Here is a 21,917-nt window from a genome sequence, read left to right as displayed (position 1 = left end):
GGAAATTATCCTAATTGCCATGTAGCCCCTCGAAGATAAATATGGACGGCATCATACCGATCTGCAAGACTCAATTAATATTTAACTGACTCTAATACACTCTCCAAGGACTGGTAGTACAAATCATGAGCTTCTAAGATTAGAATTTACAAAGCTGGTTTGAAATAAATACATCATCTGTTCGAAATGTACATAAACAGATTTTTATAAATCTAAGGCTACGATGAACAAGAGGCATCTACGACCGGAACAAAGGTACATCTTCAAATCCATCTCCTGTCGATCACAGCATCATTAATATCCAATATCTGCACGCTAGGTGCAGAAATATAGTATGAGTACAACCGACCCCATGTACTCAATAAGTAACAAACCTAACTTTAGGTTGAAAGTAGTGACAAGCTGGACCAAAGGTCAGGGTCCAACACCAATAGCCAACAATAGATCATAACAACATAATTGAAGTAATGAAAGAAGTATCTCAGAGATAAAATGCTCAGCTCGTTCACAGTTCCAGAAAAGTAGTCCTGCTTTTCAAATATATCAGTGAAAACCCAAATCCTTTACCGAAATCACCAATTTATGAGTAAGTTTGAAAACTCTGATTTTTCCCAAAACTTTCAACATGTAATTATTTATTTTTTAATAACATGAGGAAAAAAATATATCTTTATGCCTACATGCCAATATGTAGGAGAAGTCATGAATGACGCAATATCGTACAACATGAGGAAAAATGCATCTCTATGCCTGTATGTCAAGTGTGCATGCCAATGCGATGCAACTTAGTAATAAAACCATATGCATACTCTCAGAGTATCATTTCACTCAGTCTTCCTAGTCACTCAGTTCTCACAGTCACTCAATCCTCCCAATCGCTCGGCACTCGCACTCGGCTCTCGGCACTCGCATTCACTAGGTACCTGCGCTCACTCGGGGTGTGTACAGACTCCGGAGGGGCTCTTTCATCCCAATCGCTATAAACTGCACGGACAACTCACGTACTGCATAGATAACTCACATGCTATAGTATAAATATCTGGATCTGCACGGATAACACACGTGCTATAGTATCAATATCTCAAAATTAGGCCCTCGACCTCACTCAGTCATCAATCTCTCCAGTCTCTCTGGCTCACAATGTCATGAAACTAGCCCAAAATGATGATATGATGTATAAATAATTAACAACAGAGACTCAGATATGATATGCAATGAATGGACATGACTGAGTATGAAATTGTAATGTAAGCAAATAACTCAACAGCAGTAATGACCCCAGTGGGTCCAAACAGGATAAGCATATAGTCTAGACATGGTTTCTAACATGAATCACACCTCTATAACTCTAGTACGTAGAGATTTCATGATTACAGATAAGTTCAGGTAACTACACAGTATCATAGAAATAACAGAGAAACATTTCACACGGTGCATGCCCACACGCCCGTCACCTAGCATGTGGGTCACCTCAACACCAAACACATAACATGTATAGTCAGGGTTCATACCCTCAGCTCCAAGATTAGAAGAGTTACTTACCTCGAACAAGCCGAGTCCAATATCAAGCAAGCTAAATAATACTCCAAAAATTTCATTCTGCGCATAACACCATCCGAACGGCTCGAATCTAGTCACAATTAATTCAATTCAGTCAACACAAATTAGAGGAATTAATTCCATATCAAAATACTAATTCTTCCCACAAAATCTGAAATTTCACTCAAAAAAATTGTCTTGGAACCCCATCGAAATTTTACTCACATCCGACATCAACTCAACTCTCAAATCTTCAAATTAAACTAAGAGGGTTTTCTAAAAAATTTCAACTTAATTCACCAATTGAATGTTAAAAACAATCATGAATTCCGGTAATTTGACCAAATTGAATTAAGAAAACTTACCCCATTTTTTTCCTTGAATCTCGCCTCTTCCCGAACTCCAATTCAACAAAAATGGAAAATGGGACGATGTTTCATTTTCAGATCTTAAACATTCTGTACAGGCCTTTCTTCTTCGCGAACGCGGCCACAGCCTCGCGTTTGCGAAGCACAATTTTGTTCTGCCTAGTTTTCCTCCTTCGCGAATGCGGCACCTCCCTCGCGTTCGCAAAGCACAAAGTGCTACTGCACCACAAGCCTTCTACGTGGACGCGAGGAGCCTCTTGCGAACGCGATGCATGATTTACCCACCTTTTCGCGAACGCGTAGAACAAATGCTTTGGGGTCCCTGGTGCTTCTACTTCCTCTACACGAACGAGATAAACATCCCGCATTCGCGATGCACCACTGCCCAGACCTTCGCGAACACGGCTCCCACATCACAAACGCGAAGCACAAATCCTCACCTGCCACCAACTCCCCTTTGCGAACGCAGAACTCCCCTCGCGAACGCGAAGAAGGAAACCATCAACTGAAACACCAGATTTTCTGCAATTCCAACAAGTCCAACTCTAGTTCGTTAACCACCCAGAATCCACCCGAGGCCCCCGGGACCTCAACCAAACATGCCAACAAGTCCTAAAACATCATACGAACTTAGTCGAGCCTTCAAATCACATCAAACAATGCAAAAAACTCGAATCATACCCCAATTCAAGCTTAACGAAGCTAAGAAATTCCAACTTCTACATTCGATGCCGAAACCTATCAAATCAAGTCCGATTGACCTCAAATTTTGTACACAAATCATAAATGACATAACGGACCTATGAAAATTTTCAGAACTATATTCCGACCCCGATATCAAAAAATCAACTCCCCCGGTCAAACTTCCAACTTAAACTTCCTATTTTCGTCATTTCAAGCCTAATTTAACTATTGACTTTCAAATAATTTTTCGGACACACTCCTAAGTCCAAAATCACCAAACGAAGCTATTGGAATCGTCAAAACTCTATTCCGGGGTCGTTTACACATAAGTCAATATCCAGTCAATAATTTCAACTTAAGCTTTAAATCATGGATCTAAGTGTTCTAATTCATTCTGAAACCTCTCCGACGAGTTACAAAATTATAGTTGAATACAGGATAAGCAGTAAATGGGAAAACGAGACTGTAATACTCAAAACGACCGGTCGAGTCGTTATACTTATTCTTGCAATTACGTACGAAATGGAAAATTGAAATATCTAAACAGCAAAACTGTTATTTATAAGGCAAAAATAAAAGCTAACCCTTCCACAACTTCACCTTAGTATTATTATTTTTAGCCCGCGCTAGAAATTATTTATATTTGGTGGCCGAAAAAGTATATAAAATTTATATAATTTTTGTTTATAACATACAGAATGTATATATATATATATACAAAAAATATATATTATTTTGGCTATTATTTTGAAATCGGCTATACAGTAGTTATCATTTTTCCAATAAACAACATTAGAAAATAAAAATAGTTCTTTTTCGTTCTTGGTTTTCAAAAATGTATAATGGCAGGGTTAAGATGACGAATATGTCATTAATAGACACTGCATGCCATCTGATTCGATCTGAATCTATGTTTCGATTATTTTATTTAAAATTTAGAATACTATACTGGTGGAGGAAAAATAAATTATTTTGAGGGCAAGTTGCAAAATGGTGATTAGAAAGAATGCACCTCAACCCCAAAAGTATCATGAACAATCAGCAAGAAGATATGTTTAATTAATACCCTATCAAATTAGGAGTCAAACTGTAGACGTCTAATAAAGTCAAAGGCATCTCTATTTGTATCAAAAGCTAGCTAATTGAAGATTTTAAGAGGTAGTACTACTTAGAATACTGTAAATTTTAGAGATTAAAGCTAAACTACTTCAAAAGTTGTAATTCATGGATGTAGGAAAGTTTGGGAATGTTAATTTTCGTTGGTTAGGAATTCAAATGGACAAAAAGGACAGTCGTAGACACAAACCCTATGATTTAATAAATAAAAAAATGGTACAAATCATTACGAAAGAAGAGTTCTCATTATAAAGGCATATTTCACTTTATTCATAATAGAGTTTGGTTTCAAAAAAAAAAAATATTTGAATAAATAAATTAACTTTCGTTCGAGAATAAAAATGGTTATAGTTGATCTAAAAGGGCTAGCGGTAGAGCTAAAGGTTACTTTATCATTTGATTTCATCAGATATTTTTTTTCCTTTTCTTTACCTATCGATATTTATTCTGCATACACTATTAGATCATATAAACCTTGAACTACATCATTACTCTAGATAGATAAAACTAAGAAGTTTTAACTGCCATTTTGAGGGTGCAAATGTCAGAGAAGAGTAGGCATTACAGGTTTGTCTTATAAAAAGATCTGCCAGATTATTTTCAACTCACGAAGGAGAAGAAAACCAGCAAAAATTATGGCACGGGTCAAATCTTGGGAGCACTTAGCTTAAATAATGAATTTCTACTCCATCAACATAGCAATAAAGAAGAAAAATTAAATAAAAGTAGAAGCCAATGAGAGGGATGGAGAGAACCTTCCAAAATTCACTTTAGAGGACGAGGTATTATGGGAAATCATGGCCCCCGAATTAAAATACAAATTTTAAGCACTAAAATGAGAAAGAAACCAAGGACTCAAAGTAGGTTAGATATTTATTTTAGTACTAAACACTTGAAAATTTAAATTTCCTTTATCCCTATCTAGATATATATAATATTATTACGACGCATTCAACTTCTTTTAATGGATTAATGAGAAAGAACAACTCAAAAGAGGTGTTTCCATCAAATGACATCACCATTCACTTAGATCACTTTTGAACCGTTGTGTGCGCATGGAGTTTTAGGCCATCTCTTCCCTCTTTCTTTAAAAATTAGGGTATGTTTGGAAGGAAGTAAAATGTTTTCATTGAAAATGAGTGATTCTATCACTTATTTTCTCTTGTTTGGTTGATGAGTGGAATTTTTTTTCCAAAAAAATATTTTTTAGTGTTTGGTTAGAGAGTAGAAAATAATTTTTTATGCTACTCTCCTCACCCCCTTCCCCAAGTCCATATGTTTCTTGTGGTTCCCTCCAAATACCCAACATTTTCATGACTCTATTTTCTTCAAAAATTTAATTATTCTTCTAAAAATTCTCACAAACCCAAATTAAGAAACTAATGTGTTGCTTTACATTTTTACGCAAAAACAACGTTAAAATTTGTGCTCCATAACTACAAAAAAATGCTCTTTTTTTTTGTTGAAAAAGAAAGTACTATTTTCTATAACATGAAAATAAAGTACTCATTTTGTTGAAATGAAAGAAAATACTTTTTCTACATGATGAAAAGAAATACTCATTCTGTTGAAATGAAAGAAAATACTTTTTCAACATCATAAAAAGAAAATACTCTTTTTGTTGAAATGAAAGAAAATACTTTTTACTACATTTTGTTGAAATGAAAGAAAATATTTTTTTCTACATCATGAGAAGAAAGTACCTTTTTCGTGAAAATAAATTACTCATTTGTTGAAATGAAAAAAAATCACTTTATCTATAACATGAAAAAAGTACTATTAATAATATTTTTATGTAAGGTGGGGGTGGGGCAGGGGTGGGGCGAGGGTGGGTTGGGGTGGATTGGTGGGGATGGGGAATGGGGGAGGTTGGAAAAGAGTTTTGGAAAATATTTTCCCTTCTCTTGATAGGGAAAATATTTTTCTCCAATTGGAGGAAAATGAATTCATGAGAAAAATATTTTCCAAAACATTTAAGCCAACCAAACATGGGAAAATTGAAAAATATTTTCCGAAAAATATTTTCCTTCATACCAAACACACCCTTAATTTTCAGTCACTTTAGTTTGATCAAAAAAAAAAAATCTACAGCCCTACATATATATACCGAGCCTTATAAGGCCGGACATCTATTTTACTGACTATTTGTGTAATGATCCTTTTTTTGGGTCCAATATACAAATAATTCTTCATAAATGCAATTTTAATTGATAGGGAAATAAGTAATTTTTAGTTTCCCAAATTTCAAAACAATTTTATGAAGAATTAACCCAAATAGCCACCACCTAATCTCTTAAGCTAAAAATAGCAATGCGTATATATAATATATATATATATATATATATATATATATATATATATAACAGTGTATAATCTATGTATATTGGCTTGAAAAAGTAAATATTGATTCAGACCCGCTATTTGTGTTAGGAGGGAGGGGATGGCCAGAGAAATATTACCAATATGGAGATGAGGCCCAACTATGTTATAACTAGATTATTCGCTAGAGTTTTTTGCTTTTATTATATGACATTGTGTTAAAGTGAATATAAAATATTGTTTTAGTGGTTGAGCAATATTAAACTCCTCATTTTCTCCCGTAGAACGTATATGTAAAAATAAAACCTAGCGTAAGGACATATAAGAGGAAGCGAATTAAGAAGAGGTACTTTATGATATTATGGCGAAATGAAAATGTAAGAAGAAAATATATGCTATTTAAAATCAGAAATTTTGACATTACCTACAATGATCATTGTTTTGAGTGAACTAAACAGTACTTTTATTTAATAAAAAAGAAAGTTCTTTTATAGCTATCGAAACTCAAATTATTTGAACAATAAACTTATGAATAATGATCCCGGAGATTTAGTGTTAGCACTCGAGATGTAAGTGTTAACAACATGAAAGTAAGAGTCAGAATTATGAACCATATATACACAATGATAAAACTCGATATATTATAAAAGAGATAAGAAGTATATATTATTAGTGTATAAAATTTAAACTCTCCGTACTCCATAGAAGCCCCTTTTTATGCCTACAAGCCAAAGAAAAATCTTTTTTGCTCTTTCTTTTTTTCTTTCCCTTTTCGGAAGGCTCACATAAACTAACAAAGTAGTTTCTTTTTTCTTTACAGAGGATCTCATTAATTTATTAATTAATTTAATTGAGTTGTCTTGCATGTTTACTGAATTTTGTCTTCCCGAGCCAGAATGAGGTCTCCATTTGACCCTTCGCGAAACACAAGAGGCCACGTTCTACATTTGGAGCCGTCGCTCTTTTTATTTTTTAATTAATTCCAAATACACATAAAATACAGCACATTAAACTTTTTAAAAGAGATTTTCTTAATCTAAATTAATTAATGTATTTCCTTATCACTAAGGTTAGTTATCCTGGCCATTAATACAATTAGTTACTACCACTCTTTATTTTTATCTTTATCTTTGGTTAGTCATTTACTTCGGGCACATCCCCACAAAAAATGTGAACACCATTAATTTTTAGAAGAATATTTAATCTCCTTTAACTACTTGCTGTGCTAGTCTTTCACATAGCTAATAAAGGTCCTATAATTTTCATTTCATTCGTTTTATTCCAGTCAATTTTTATAGTTATCCTAAATAGCGCTTTCGATTTTACAGTCAATTTCTTTATGGTTAACTAAATTGAGGGCTCTCAATACTCGAAAGCATATACGACGTTATCTATCTTCTTAAAAGAAATTAAATTATCCTATTTAATTGTGACCACGACACATTACTTAGTAAAGACGGAAAAACAACTTACATTCGGTATTTGCACACTATCGACGAACATAACATATATCTTTCACATAGTGTACTTCAGTAGATTACTTAAACATGATTAAGTAATCTGGGCTGGTATGAATGGTAGCTAAGTGTGAATAAGTTTTACCGGTAAATTAAAGAGTAACAGATTTTATACCTATATGACTATATATCATTCATAGTAATGTAATTAAGAGATTAATCTGAGAGCTAGATTTCGTATTAAAAGAATATTGTCGCATCTGTTCTCTTTCCACAAAATGCCGTATAGCCCCTAGGGAAGTAATGATTGGCTTGCTTTCAAGCCCATCTTTTTCCACTCTATAAATAGCCTGAAATCTCCCCACAAACATCAAGCCCACAAATCTTTTTTTCTCTCTTACTAGAAGTGAGCCTTTGCCATAAACTAGAGAGTAATACACCACCATGGCTATGGTGGTATTAGTACTTGTCGTATGTATCTTTTTATCACTGAAAATTGCCTATGAAACTCTATCATCTTATTGGCTAACCCCAAGACGTATCAAGAAAATCATGGAAAAACAAGGAGTGCGTGGTCCGAAATCTCGGTTTCTTGTTGGGAACATCTTAGATATGGCTTCTTTTGTTTCAAAATCAACCAAAAATGACATGGATTCCATTCAACATGACATCGTTGGCCGCCTTTTGCCGCATTATGTCACCTGGTCTAAGATTTATGGTATTATTAATTTCGCCCCTTATTCCTATTGCATGTTTACTACTAGTAATTAATTCAGGTAGTGAGATTAATATTCTTGTGTCTTTGTTAATTAACAGGAAAAAGATTCATTTACTGGAACGGGATAGAGCCGAGAATGTGCTTAACTGAAGCGGAATTAATCAAAGAGCTTTTCTCCAAATACAGCACTGTTTCTGGGAAATCATGGCTGCAACAACAAGGTTCTAAGCATTTCATCGGCCGTGGTCTTTTGATGGCTAACGGCGACGCTTGGTACCATCAACGCCACATTGTTGCTCCCGCTTTCATGGGAGACAAACTCAAGGTACTGTATTTTACATTGCGAGTATATAAAAATTAAATTCTTTCAAAATATTTGATGAGGATAAAATGGTTGGATTTTTAATGATGAGCAGAGTTATGCGGGGTACATGGTGGAATGCACTAAAGGGATGCTCCAATCACTAGGAAATGCAGTAGAATCAGGTCAAACGGAGTTCGAGATTGGAGAGTACATGACTCGGCTCACTGCAGATATCATATCAAGAACTGAGTTCGACAGTAGCTACGAGAAGGGAAAACAAATATTCCATTTATTAACACTTCTGCAGAACCTTTGCGCACAAGCTAGTCGGCACTTGTGCTTTCCTGGTAGCAGGTAATTTTATTTAGTGCTCATCTCACCACTTTTTCTTTTCGCTTTTCTTCTCCACCAAAAATAGATTTTAGATTCTTTATTTGATAGGAAATGCCCATTTCTTATTTCCTTTTTTTTCCTTTTCAGATTCTATTTTATTTTTTCTTGTTCACGAATTATTGGTTAATGGTTAGTATAAATTCCAGAACATTTGAAAAAAATTAAGACAAAAAGATATACAGTTTCGACTCTTGGAATTGACAGGCGTGACTCTACTTCCGAGTAATCTCATCAATGCGATATGCATTGGCGGATGGACTGTATAATTACTAATTGGTTAAATTGGATCCAAAAACCCACCATAGTAGCGGATTTTGAATAAAAAATTGCCTCTATATATATATATGAAAACTTATTAAATTTTAAATAATATTAAATTCTGACTCATAATTGCAACAGTGTAATAAGGTATAGTATAAGAACCAAAAGATTAAATAATTAAATATAAATCGTGAATTCACCTTCTACTAACGCATGTCTTAAAAATGGTTTACTAAGCTGGGCAGACATTAATTAATTGAGTATTGTTATTTGTTTTTCCACAGGTTTTTGCCAAGCAAATATAACAGAGATATAAAAGCATTAAAAATGGAAGTGGAGAGGCTACTGATGGAGATAATACAAAGCAGGAAAGATTGTGTAGAAATAGGAAGAAGCAGCTCATATGGGAATGATTTGTTAGGAATATTATTAAATGAGATGCAAAAGAAAAGAAGCAGCAATGGATTCAGCTTGAATTTGCAGCTAATTATGGATGAATGCAAGACATTTTTCTTTGCTGGACATGAGACTACTGCCCTTTTGTTAACTTGGACTTCTATGTTATTAGCAAGTAATTCCTCTTGGCAAGATAAAGTTAGAGATGAAGTCAATCAAGTTTGCAAAGGAGATCCACCTACTGTTGAACATCTTCCAAAGCTTACTTTGGTAAGTACCAAGTTTTTTTATTATACATATTCTACTACAACTAATGATTTTTTTTTTTGGCGACTAAACTCACTACAGATTACGGAAAAATTGTCAAAAGGACTTTTTAGATAGAAAGCTGATGAAGGTCAATAGTCCAATCGCTGAAACTTATTTGTAGCGATACTTAAAAGTCGCCACAAAATATACTTTTCGTGTTGAATTTAGTCATTTATAAACAAAAAACAAATTCAAAGAGGTCGCCACTAAAAAATAAGTATTTTAGAGAAGTCTTGTACGATTTTCAAAAGGTGTCTTTGGATGGACTCGTTTGAGTGTGGTGATTGTAGGACTAGTCTCGATTTGGGTACGTAGGATTGTTTAAAGTATTCCACATTTTGAAAGTTCTTTTTTTCTTTTCTTTTTTTCCCAATTTGACATTATTTAATTAGGGAGGAATGGAATTACGAAATATAAAGATTATCACGCTCGAGTGTCCAACTGTCAACTAGCTAACTTGAAACTTGTTCTTGATCAATAAATTCCTTTCTTTAGATCTTGCTGCATATATAGCTTTGCTGGCACTGAGCAGTAGCTTGGCAAATATTAAGCCAGAGAAAAATATTTAACTATTATTTCACATAATCATGTAAGAAAATGGTGGGAGTAAGTTCATTCACTGAAAATCAGAATGATTTAAATACTCTTATAGCTCTTTTGGCTCCTCATGCTTCGTTGGCTATTTATGTCATTACATTTTTGTAGTCTAGTAGTAGCATGGTCCATTTTTTTTTAATTTAACTTATATACATCGATAATATAAATTAAAAACGTTTATTCTTGTGCAGTTAAACATGGTAATCAATGAGTCGCTTAGACTCTATCCACCAGCTTCTGTACTTCCTAGAATGGCATTTGAGGATTTTAAATTAGGTGACCTTCATATTCCAAAGGGTTTATCAATTTGGATCCCAGTACTTGCCATACATCATAGTGAAGAAATATGGGGAAAAGATGTTAATGAATTCAGGCCTGATCGTTTTGCATCTAAGTCTTTTGCCGCCGGCCGGAATTTTCTCCCGTTCGCCGCCGGTCCCCGGAATTGTGTTGGCCAATCTTTTGCATTAATGGAAGCCAAGATCATATTAGCCATGTTAATATCCAAGTTTCGATTCACCATTTCAGAGAATTATCGCCATGCACCTGTGATTGTCCTCACAATTAAGCCTAAATATGGAGTTCAAATCAAGTTGACACCTTTGACTCCTTGAGAAATTTTGGCCTAGTGGAATTTTTTTTTTCCAATAATTTTTTTGCTTATTAAGAGCAGTTTTTGAGGAGGGTGGAAAGCTTGAAAAATAGTACCGATGATACGAGTAGCTCTTTTATTTAATATATAATGTTGGATCGAGATGAATTTAAATGAAATGATATGGTTAGTAAAAATTCAAATAATCAGCTCCAAATTGTCTTTACTTTAAGCCTGTTATTACTATTATTATATTATATTTTATTTTTTTGTCGAAAATTGAGATTAGTTGTGGTTATGCAGAGAAAAGGTCTGATGATCTTGCTAAACAAAAAATAAGTGATAGAAAGAGAGGAAGAGATTGCGACTATGCCTTTGAGGTTGATGAATTATCATTTATTCAGTGGGCTCAGAAAAAGATGGTTAGGAGATTAGAATAAGAAGTCAGGACAAGAACAGATATATGATAAGTTGATGAGGGACTTTTTTTGGATAAGCACCCAGCAATTCATTAATTAAGTAATGACAACACAAAAGTTGATATTGGTTAAAAAGGTTTTCTTCTTTTCTTTGATGCCCCCATAACATTTTTAACTTTGATAATGTTTTGATTCTTCTATACCTTTTTCCCCAACTCAACTGATTCAACATAGTGCTCACTTTTCAAGTCGAAAAATTATATATAGACCAACTTGGATTTATTTTAACAAAAAGGGTAGGGTAGGAAAATTAATAACCTTTATATGACACCCCATCATCTGTCTACGCCACTCTGGTCAATTCCATCAATATATGTTATTACTATGTATTACTCCTCTATATTTAGTATTATTTTTGCAATAATTTTAAAATTCTATATTTATTATTTAAACGTAAGGAATAATGAATCTAACCTTCTAGCTAGTCTTTTGCATTTAGATAAGAAGCTTGATTTTATAATAAAATTTGAATTAGAGACGTATACATATTACACATCCCGTAGTCTACCACCTTTGTTATTGAACCAAAGCCATGTCTATGTTTCTGAAATTGTTCAAATTTGCTTCCACTAATGAAGATTTTAGCACAAAATGTTTTAGAAATCTAATGCACGCGCTATTTCTATAACTTCTATTATTATTTAGAGGTGACAATCTTCTTTATTCGACCGTCAAAAGAACTTCTCTAAATTTGAATTAAAGGCTTAAAGCACGAATGGTAATTCAGTATAGGTCCCCTGGCAAAAGATGCTATTCAAACAAAAGACAAAAGGATAAGTCATTAACTCCCATAATATTTTTCAGCTGTCAAATAATTTTAAAAATGAGTTTATTTCTCGAGATTATGCAAATGTATATTTGAATTAGTCAATCCCTAGGTGCATGTAACACCTTGTTTAGGACTTTTTTTTTTGGGTCCGTTGACTTGCTGTAAATTTTCTACGGCGATTTTTCAAATGCTTGGTGAGATAATTTTATTAAGGACTATTTATTCTTGATTTTATGGAAATTTTATTTTCTTATTTGATAATGGACAATGTTATTTTTACTCTTAGTGATGCCTAAATTTTGTATCCAATAAATTCAGAAGTTTCAATTTTAATTGTTAATTTGTTATATGAGAAATGCAAGTAAAGTTTGAATTAATTAAGAATGAAATATGTAATTAGACATATACGTAAACAACAGCAGGCTGATGCGGTAAGTTGTCTTGTCTACGGACGTTGTACTGACGACAAAAAGAATCTCCCTCACTAATGCTCGAAGAATTCAACTAGTATTCAATATTCATCTTGTCTAATTACTAGCAAAAGGAAAGTGATAAATTTCTACAGTTGCCATATTTGTTTTGGTATTCGGACCAATCTGACCTTTAGGGCTTAGGGGTGTCTGGCCGGTGGAATTAGGAATAATAATCCTAGGAATAAAATGCAAAATTATTTTATCTCACATTAGATTATGAGTATTAATTAGTTTTGTGAATCATTATGGAAAGTGAGATAGTTAATCCCATGAAATATCCTAATTAACCGATAGGATATTCTTGTCTATCCCATTCCGACAACCAAACAACGTATTAGTAGTATGCATAAGATTTTACTCAGATGAGATCGACTTATTATCACAATTTAATTTATAAATGGGAGTAAATCTGAGATTACATAATTGTAACTTTTTAGATATCTTCATATTCTAAATTGATAGCTACTTCAAATTATTTTTAAGTGGTGTCAATTTATTGTAAATCATATTTGAAAATTCTTCGTACAGGCATGCTGGATGAGACTACTTAATTACTGAATGGTGTTTTCGACTCGATATGTCATGAGACTGTGAGGCACCATTCCCACGATTCTCCACTTCTTTAAGTAAAAGAAAATTATACGCCATGAAAATATTTGAATTTTGACGTTAATCTAACCCCTTTTGAATGTTTGAAATTTCGTTTGAAGTAGTAGTTTAGCATTTTTTTTTTTGTTTAACTGTGTAACTCTAACCATTTTGGCCTGACTAATTTAGATTCACGCAAAGTAAAATTCATTTAAAGGCAAGTTTCTCTATCATATTTTTTTTAATTTTTAAAACTCGAACTCAAGAGCTTAATTAAAAGTTAGAGAGATTTTATTACCTTTTTTTTTTTTAATGATTGAAGTAATTTAGCTAAAATAAGCAAAACGGAAATAAAAATTTTAAGACGGCAAGTCAATGCATTGGAAAGGATTTTTTTCAATACCAGACAATGTTATGGGTCTTGAGGTCGAGTGTTAACACACTCCTAAAGATATGAAATAAAATAAACAAAGCCGTCAGAAAATAAAAGACCCTTCTCTGTTTATAATAATAAAATAACGCACTCATACTCATAAAAGAATTTATCCTATGATAATGATTAGAAGATAACACTTCACCACTTATTTTATTCATTTCCTTGCACGAGTGAATCTAAAGTGCCTTTAAGTTGATGGCTACAATAAAAACTTTCTTTTTTCTCCTTCTTTTATTCTGATCTTTTTTTCTATTCCTTTTCAATTCTTTTTCCCCCTACCCCAGTAAAAAGATAATAATTGTAGTGAATTTTTCAAGCTAGTGACCTATTTACCCTTAAAAATGAGTAACAATTAAATTTGTACGCGGTTTAAAGAACACGCGATTTAATTCAATACGAATGATCTAAGAACAACAAGTAATTGAATTAAAGAGAGAATAAACGATCAAAACAATCGCAATGCAACAATCAAGCCTGGTCTCAAGTTGAACACTGAAATTTAGCCCCGATCGAACTCTCGATATGGGCTCGGTTGCAATTAAAGGAAAGAATACTTGAAGAACACTTTGAATAATAGTCAGAACAAAAAAATGAGCTTTCATTGCTTTGATATGCATGTTAACAATGTGTTAAAATAAAAAATATTCTTTCATTTATATAGTAGGGGAGTTTCAATCCTAGTACAAGTCTAAATAAGATAACAATCTTCTTTTTCCAGAAAATATCGATTCACAGTTGATATCAGACGGGATTTGCGTCGTAATATCAGGTTGACGATGAATATTATGGCTCCCCTTTTGTCATGCCCGACCGCTTCTCTTTTTCCCGTGGTCTTGAAACTTTATTCGGTCCGGGTTCGTTGTGTTGACGTGTCCGATCCTGGATGTATCGTTCATTCCTTCCAAGTTCCGATACGAGGGATTCTTCGGCCATGCTCGTAGTTGCGTCGGATCGTGCTTCCCTCCCGTTTTACTTATTAGAAAATCGGGAAAAATATTGCCCCCAATTTTACCCGTACATAGATAGTCCCCTCGCATTTCGGAGCACAGATTTATCGAAGTGACAAGAAGCGATTAATTGACCCGGGTTTCTTCTTCCGTACGCTATAATCGAACCGTCGGGTCAGTGAAATACCCCATCAATCGCGTCGTTCTGACTTTAGACACGTATCAGCCGCCGGTTGACCGTCCTCGAATGCGAAATATCACACATTAATTACCTCTTCTCTATAAAAGCTTCGGTCCTTTCTTCACTTTTTTACTTTCCGATTCCAAAACTTCTTCATTTACCCCCCGAACTTTTCAGTTGTCCTTTACTCCTTCAAATCTTCATACATTGTTCTTCCTATCTTCATCTTCCCATCTTCAAATCTTCATACTTCATCCTTAAATTTTCAAGTTTGACCTTCAAACCTTCATCGTCATCTTTAAGTCTTCATATTTCCCAGAACTCGATGGCGAAGACTTCGAAATCTCTGCCCCAACAGACCATCCCTTAAACTTCTAACCCTGTCACGGATGCTGAGGTGGTCGTACCTGAAATGGCGCCCGAACCTCCCCTAAAGAACTTCATCCTCGGAGTCTATTCTACAGAAAATGACTTTAAGGTCGAGAAAGCCTCCAGTCAACAAGATCGAGGCGAGGAGGTATAAAGGTACATATGCTCCATTACCGAGGACACGCTCCCTACGGTTCAAGAGAAATGCAAATGGGAGAGCAAAGAAGTGTTCGTCCTCGGTCCTAATGAGGACATCACCACACATGTGGAATGTTATCTAAGTGTTTACACATACCACTTCACACTTACCTCGGTGGACCCCATAGTCCTCAATTTTTGCAGAAGGTACGAGGTCTGCCTCGGGCAGATTCATCCATCCTTGTGGAGGATCGTGATCCTCCTCCGCCACTTCGTTAATAACACCGAGGCATCCTGGGTCACCATAGATCACCAGCTTTGTCTCTACAGTCTCCGATTTTTTCGAGGGGGACTAATCAAGCTCGTTCATCGGGTGAAGAAAGCTCCATTCTCGAGCATTGACGAAGATAGGGACCAAGGCTGGCAGGGGATATTCGTTCGGGTAAAAACTGAGGATCTCATTCCTTCCGAGTGCATGTCATTCCTTGAAAAGTGGAACCTAGCCCATAAGTTCCTCTCCTTCCCGAGTATCTAGAATTTCTTATGAATTTCTGTTCTTCTTTTTCATTGACGTTTCTATCATCGTGCAGCGGTAGCCCGAATCCCCAACGCAGTTCCCCACTTCAAAGAGTGGGTCGAGGGGATCTCCACGCAGATGTCGTATTTCGAGTGCGAATGGCTCAAGCTCTCGAAGGGCAAGTGGAAGGCCCGTTCCCATGGTGAGTGATCTTCCAAACCAAACTTACTTACATATTCAAATGATTTTCTCTAAATCACTCTTTTTCTTTCATAGGTTTTTCCAAGACCACTGAGCTCCGGGCATTGGACGAGGGCGAGGCTTCATCGTCACTCGATAAACCCTCTGCTTTATGTTAGCCTGAGGCTGCTGCGAAGAAGAGAAGAAAGAGAAAGTCTTCGAGTTCCCTGGACGCCGAGGCTAAGAAGAAGAGGGTTGCAGTCCGGGCCAAAAAGAGCATCAAGAGGAGTACCCGACCAAGGGTACCGGACCCCGATTCCCTACACTGGCTCAGGGACTATCTTGAAGGTGACGATCTGGAATTCGTTGCCCATGGGTCGGCCAGTGACGAAGAAGAGCGGGCGGCGACCGGGGGAGGCGACCGAGAGGTTGACCCATCTATGGTTTATGAGCCCGAAGGAAAACCAGTGGATACGACCTCCCGAGAATTTACTCATGCCCCGAGGGAAGCCGCCGGTGTCATTGACATCACGAGATCGTCATCCCAGACGGTGTCTCTATAAGAACGAGGCTCATGACATCAAGGAGAAACCAAATAAGACGTCGCGGGCCGCAGACGAGGACTTCAACCTATTTTTTTAGGGTATTGACATGGGCGCATTGGATGATTACTCCAGGTTTGATCACCTGGAGATCCCGAAAAAAGACGTGTTGTCGAAAGCAGGTGGGCCAAGCTTGAGACAGAAGCTGGTGAAGCAGTTCCCTGCTCCGAGCATGGACCCCGACCGTAAGAGAACGGTCGTGTTTACGATCCTGGCGGATACCCGATACTGTCTGGGCCGGTTGGCGTAGCCAGTTATCTTCGCTGCTTGGTGACCGAAGAGGATCAGGCGAAGATGAACGAGGTCAGCACACCGAGCCTCTTCAACGAGGCACAACAAGCGCTGAACCGGGTACGCTTCTCTTTCCTTGTGACCCCCGTGTAGCTCATTTAACCTTAGTGTTTCTTTATGACCCCATTGCTTTGTTTTTCCAGCCTCGATGCGTCATCATGAAAGCTTCTTTCGGTCTCGGATGGAAGTGAGCCAGCTCAAGTTCGAGCTCAAGGAGGAAGTCCGGCAAAATGACATGTACAAGGCTCTTAGAGAGAAAAAAGGTGAGGCCCTCAAGGACCTCCCCATTCTCCAAGCTGATATGGAAAAAGCTCAAAAAGAGGCTTCGTCCATGAAACGAGAGCACTTTGTACTGGTCGAGAAGGTAAGGATATTTAAGATTAAAAATGAGAGGTTAAGTATAATAGCTAACGACGCAACCTCGCAGGTCCAAGTGAAGATATACCTGATTGACCAGCTCCGGGCCGAGATGGACGAGCTCAAAGCTTCGGCCGAGATGTTGAGGAGCAGGATGGACCTTTTAGCCTCGGAAAAAGAGGCTACTAAATAGGAGTTGGCATCGGTCAAGTACCAGCTCCGGGTGACGAAGGATAAGACCAACAAGTGGTCTCGGCTAAATGACGAGCTCCGATCACAATTGGGTTAGGCCGTTTCAGAATGGGACGACCTCGACCGGGAGTATACCGCGTTGAAGTCCAAGTTAGAGCCAGTTTTGATTGATTCCTCCGATGTCGAGGAGATGCTGGCCTATTACAAAAATGACGTAGAAATAGCCGAGGCCCGCTTAATAACAAAGGCCGAGTACGTAAAGTGGCTATCCTGGAAGGAGACCCTCGAGGAGATTCAAGCCCGGGGGTTTGATCTGTCAGCTGAGATTAAAGAGGCTAAGAGGATTGAGGCCGAGGCAAAAGAGCTATATGAGCTCGAGGGTTCCGGTACTGAATCGGACCCTGGTGAAGATTAGGCGGAGATGCCTTAGCTTATTTTTCGTATTATTTTGTACATTTCTTTTTGTTTATTTTGAGGTCGTTTTATTGTGGCTTTGTAAATATTTTTGGAATATATAAAATTTCCCCTTCGGCTATATATTGTGTCTTTTACTTTTCGTCATTTATTTGTAACTTTTTATTTAAAGATTGTTATTAATGCCTTAGCATAAAATTGGACATAATCTAGACTACTCGTTGCGCCGAAGCCCGAATGCGGCCTGGTTTTGATAACAAATCTAAGTTGATTAGGCTTCAAAATACTAGATAAGAACGAATACTTTGAGATGCTTCAATGTTTCAATCGTACACGACGGTGTTTGCCGAGGGCAACCTTTTAATAAATTTTATTCATATGTAAGGACCTTACTTTTTTTAGTACGGACTTGGACGTCTCTGAGCTGTTTTGATTTGGCCGTCGCCTTTCATGTTCGGGCCCTGACTAATAAGCTTGGTGCCTCCGGGACTCGATTGCTCGTGCTGTCCGATCTCGTTATCAGACAACAGTCCCCGACTTGGGGCGGCCAATAGGCTCTAGGATTTAGAATCTGTTATTTGTTCTAAGTAACTCAACGAATGTATCGATGGTGTAAATGCATTGTGATAAAATATAGATGGCAAATTTCTTTCATTACTTTGCATGTAGAGTACATAATCGGAGGCGCAAAAACTTTTTGCCATGGCAAGAATGAGCTACATGGGTATGGTTCATTTGACCATTTGACCCTTATAACGCATCCTAATCATCAATCCTTGGCTTTTAATATCAAATAAGAACACCTTCTAAGGGTCCTAACTTAGGGCGTAATGGCGCCCCCGCCCCCCAGTATTTGAGACTGAGCTAGTGAAGGCTCGAAAATTGTCAGTCTAGTACGGATGGTCAACAATTCTGGCCTCAGACCAGTCTTCGAAACTAAGGTGGCACGTTTTAGTGTTGCCTCGTTAAAAACCTTGCCGTAAAACCCACTTCGAAAAAAAAAAACTGGTTCAAGGGAAAAAGAGTACAACACGTGCTTTCAGACCTAGTTGTCAAATTTACCCTCGACCAAGTACCTGCATAAGTTAGTCAAAAGCGTAACACATTTCAAAGAAAATTATGTTCGTACCATAGCAGTAGTACCGCTTTAAGTGTGACACGTTCCAGTTGTTCGGTAGTTGTACACCGTTCCCTGATTCGAGCTTATATGAACCTTTTCCGATTATTTCAGTGACTCTCTATGGGCCTTCCCAGTTCGGGCCTAGTTTCCCGTCATTTCGGTTCTTGGTGTGCAGCGTAACTTTCCTTAATACCAAGTCCCCAACTTGAAAATGTCGAAGGTTAGCCCTTCAGTTATAGTACCTCCCCATCCATTGCTTTTGGGCAGCTAACTAAAGCAAGGTGGCCTTTCGCCTCCCATCCAACAAGTCCAAACTTGTATCCATGGCCTCGCCGTTTGATGTCTTAGTAGCATATTGGAACCTTAGGATTGGTTCCCCCACCTCGACCGAGATTAAAGCCTCTGCTCCATAAACTAAAGAGAACGGGGTCGCACCGGTACTTGACTTCGAAGTCGTTCGATATGCCCATAGGATTTCGGGCAAGATTTCTTTCCACTTCCCCTTTGAATCGGTCAATCTTTTTTTCAAGTTTTGGAGTATAGTTTTGTTTGTTGACTCCGCTTTCCCGTTCCCACTAGGGTGGTAAGGTGTAGATAAGATCTTTTTAATTTTGTGGTCTTCGAGAAACTTACTTACCTTTCTGCCGACGAACTGCTTCCCGTTGTCGCAAGCGATCTTAGCCGGTATCCCAAATCGACATATTATATGATCCTAGATGAAGTCGATGACCTCTTTCTCCCGAACCTTCCCGAACGCCTGAGCTTCGACCCATTTGGATAAATAATCAGTCATGAGTAGCATGTATTGGACTTTACCGGGCACCCATGGCAGGGGACCGACGATGTCCATTCCCCGTTTCATAAACGGCCACGGCGATAGGACCGGGTGAAGAATTTCTCCTGGTTGATAAATCATAGGGGCGTGTCTTTGGCACTCGTTGCATTTTCGTACAAAGTCTTTCGCATCCTTCTCCATCTCGTTCCAGTAATAATCGGCTCCGATCAATTTCCGCACCAGGGATTCTGCTCCGGAGTAGTTTCCACAGTGCCCTCGTGTACTTTTCTCATGGCGTAGTCAGTCTCCCCCGGACCCGAGCACTTGGCTAGTGGCCCGAAAAAGGATCTTCTAAACAATTTCCCCTCGGCTGAGCTGAATCTGGCAGCTTTGGCGCGTAGGGTTCTTGACTCCTTGGGGTACGATGGCAATTTTTCTTTCTTCGGGTAGTCTATGTATTTGTTTCTCCAGTCCCAAGTCAAGCTTGTAGAGTTCACCTCGGCGTGACCTTCTTCTACTACAGAGTTCATTAAATGTACTACTGCCCCAGAATCAAATTTATCAGAGTCGACAGACGATCCCAAGTTGGACAATGCATCGGCCTTGCTATTTTGATCACGAGGTACGTGCTATAGAGTCCATTCCTTGAATTGGTGTAAAGTGTCCTACAACTTGTCTAAGTACATCCGCATCCATTCCTATTTTACTTCAACTGTCCCGTTGACTTGGTTTACGACAAGGAGGGAGTCACATTTGGCCTCGATCACTTCAGCCCCAACTCTTAGCCAGTTCTAAACCTGCAATCATATCTTCATACTCGGCTTCGTTGTTAGTCAATTTTACACTTTTAATATGAAACCGAGCCCGGACCCCTCCCTGAGCTAATCCCCGAAGTGAGCCGTAATTTCTTCTCGACCTTGGGGACCAAGGCCGGTGTAAAGTCAGCCATAAAGTCCGCCAAAATCTGAGATTTTATGGCAGTCCGGGGTTTGCACTCGATATCATACCCGCTAATTTCTATGGCCCATTTGGCCACCGGCCCGAGATCTCGGGCTTATGCATGATATTCCTCAGCGGGTACGACATCACGACACATATGGGTTGGCATTGAAAGTACGGTTTTAATTGCCTAGAAGCTCTTAATAATGCGACCGCTAATTTTTCTAAGTGTGAATACCTTGTTTCGGCATCGCCTAGGGTTCTACTAACATAATAAATAATAAATTGTGTATATTTTTCTTACCGGACCAGGACACCACTTACCTCCACCTCGGAAACCGCTTGGTGGAATAGTTATTCGTCCGCCTTTGGAGTGTACAGCAAGGAAGGGCTCGACAGGTATCGCTTGAGTTCTTCTAAAACTTGCTCGAATTCCAGGGTCCAAGAGAAGTTGTTCTTCTTTTTCAATAGTGAGAAAAACCAATGGCTCTTATCCGACGATCTCAAAATAAACCATCCCAATGCGGTTATCTGCCCGGTCAATCTTTGTACTGCCCTAACGTTGTCAACTATGGTGATTTCTTCTATGGCCTTTATCTTGTCCGGGTTGATTTCTATTCCCTGATTAGATACCATGAACCCGAGGAACTTGCCCGAGCTGACCCCGAAGGCACACTTCTCCGGGTTTAGCTTCATGTTGTACTTCTTCAATATGTCGAAGGTTTCCTGCAAATGCTTCAAATGATCCTCTGTTCGCGAGGACTTAACCAACATATAGTCAATATAAACTTTCATTGATTTCCCTATTTGTTCTTCGAACATCCAGTTAACTAGGCGTTGGTACGTGACACCGACATTCTTTAGTCCGAACTGCATTACGTTATAACAATAAGTACCAAATTTAGTTATGAAAGAAGTCTTTTCTTGATAGCCTGGGTCTATCCGAATTTGGTTGTACCCGGAATAAGCGCCGAGAAAACTCTGTATCTTGTGTTCGGCCGTCACGTCGATCATTAGATCGATGTTAGGCAAAGGGAAAGAGTCCTTCATACACGCCTTGTTTAGATCCTTTTAATCTACACACATCCTAAGTTTAT

At 37.6% G+C, this 21,917-nt stretch overlaps 1 protein-coding gene across 1 annotated transcript; it reads left to right on the top strand.

Annotated features, from left to right (window-relative positions):
* The first annotated feature begins 7,842 nt into the window (after positions 1–7,842).
* On the top strand, positions 7,843–11,259 carry LOC107766411 (cytokinin hydroxylase-like). The gene is made up of 5 exons (XM_016585189.2): positions 7,843–8,201; positions 8,300–8,526; positions 8,618–8,859; positions 9,444–9,825; positions 10,653–11,259. The coding sequence occupies exons 1-5, from the start codon at positions 7,928–7,930 to the stop codon at positions 11,073–11,075; spliced, it is 1,548 nt and encodes a 515-aa protein (XP_016440675.1). The 5' UTR covers positions 7,843–7,927; the 3' UTR covers positions 11,076–11,259.
* Positions 11,260–21,917: the final 10,658 nt, after the last annotated feature.

The sequence above is a fragment of the Nicotiana tabacum genome, chromosome 17 (assembly GCF_000715075.1).
Source record: "Nicotiana tabacum cultivar K326 chromosome 17, ASM71507v2, whole genome shotgun sequence".
Classification (NCBI taxonomy): Eukaryota; Viridiplantae; Streptophyta; class Magnoliopsida; order Solanales; family Solanaceae; genus Nicotiana; species Nicotiana tabacum.
The sequence above is the reverse complement of the archived record's forward strand: the minus strand, read 5'-3'. Positions and strand labels throughout refer to the sequence as shown.

Bases quoted from the DNA above. Each gene is read 5' to 3' on its own strand.
- LOC107766411 (XM_016585189.2), top strand. From the start codon at position 7,928: ATGGCTATGGTGGTATTAGTACTTGTCGTATGTATCTTTTTATCACTG. The intron at 8,860-9,443 runs GTAATTTTATTT...GTTTTTCCACAG, and splicing joins TTGTGCTTTCCTGGTAGCAG to GTTTTTGCCAAGCAAATATA. The intron at 9,826-10,652 runs GTAAGTACCAAG...ATTCTTGTGCAG, and splicing joins ATCTTCCAAAGCTTACTTTG to TTAAACATGGTAATCAATGA.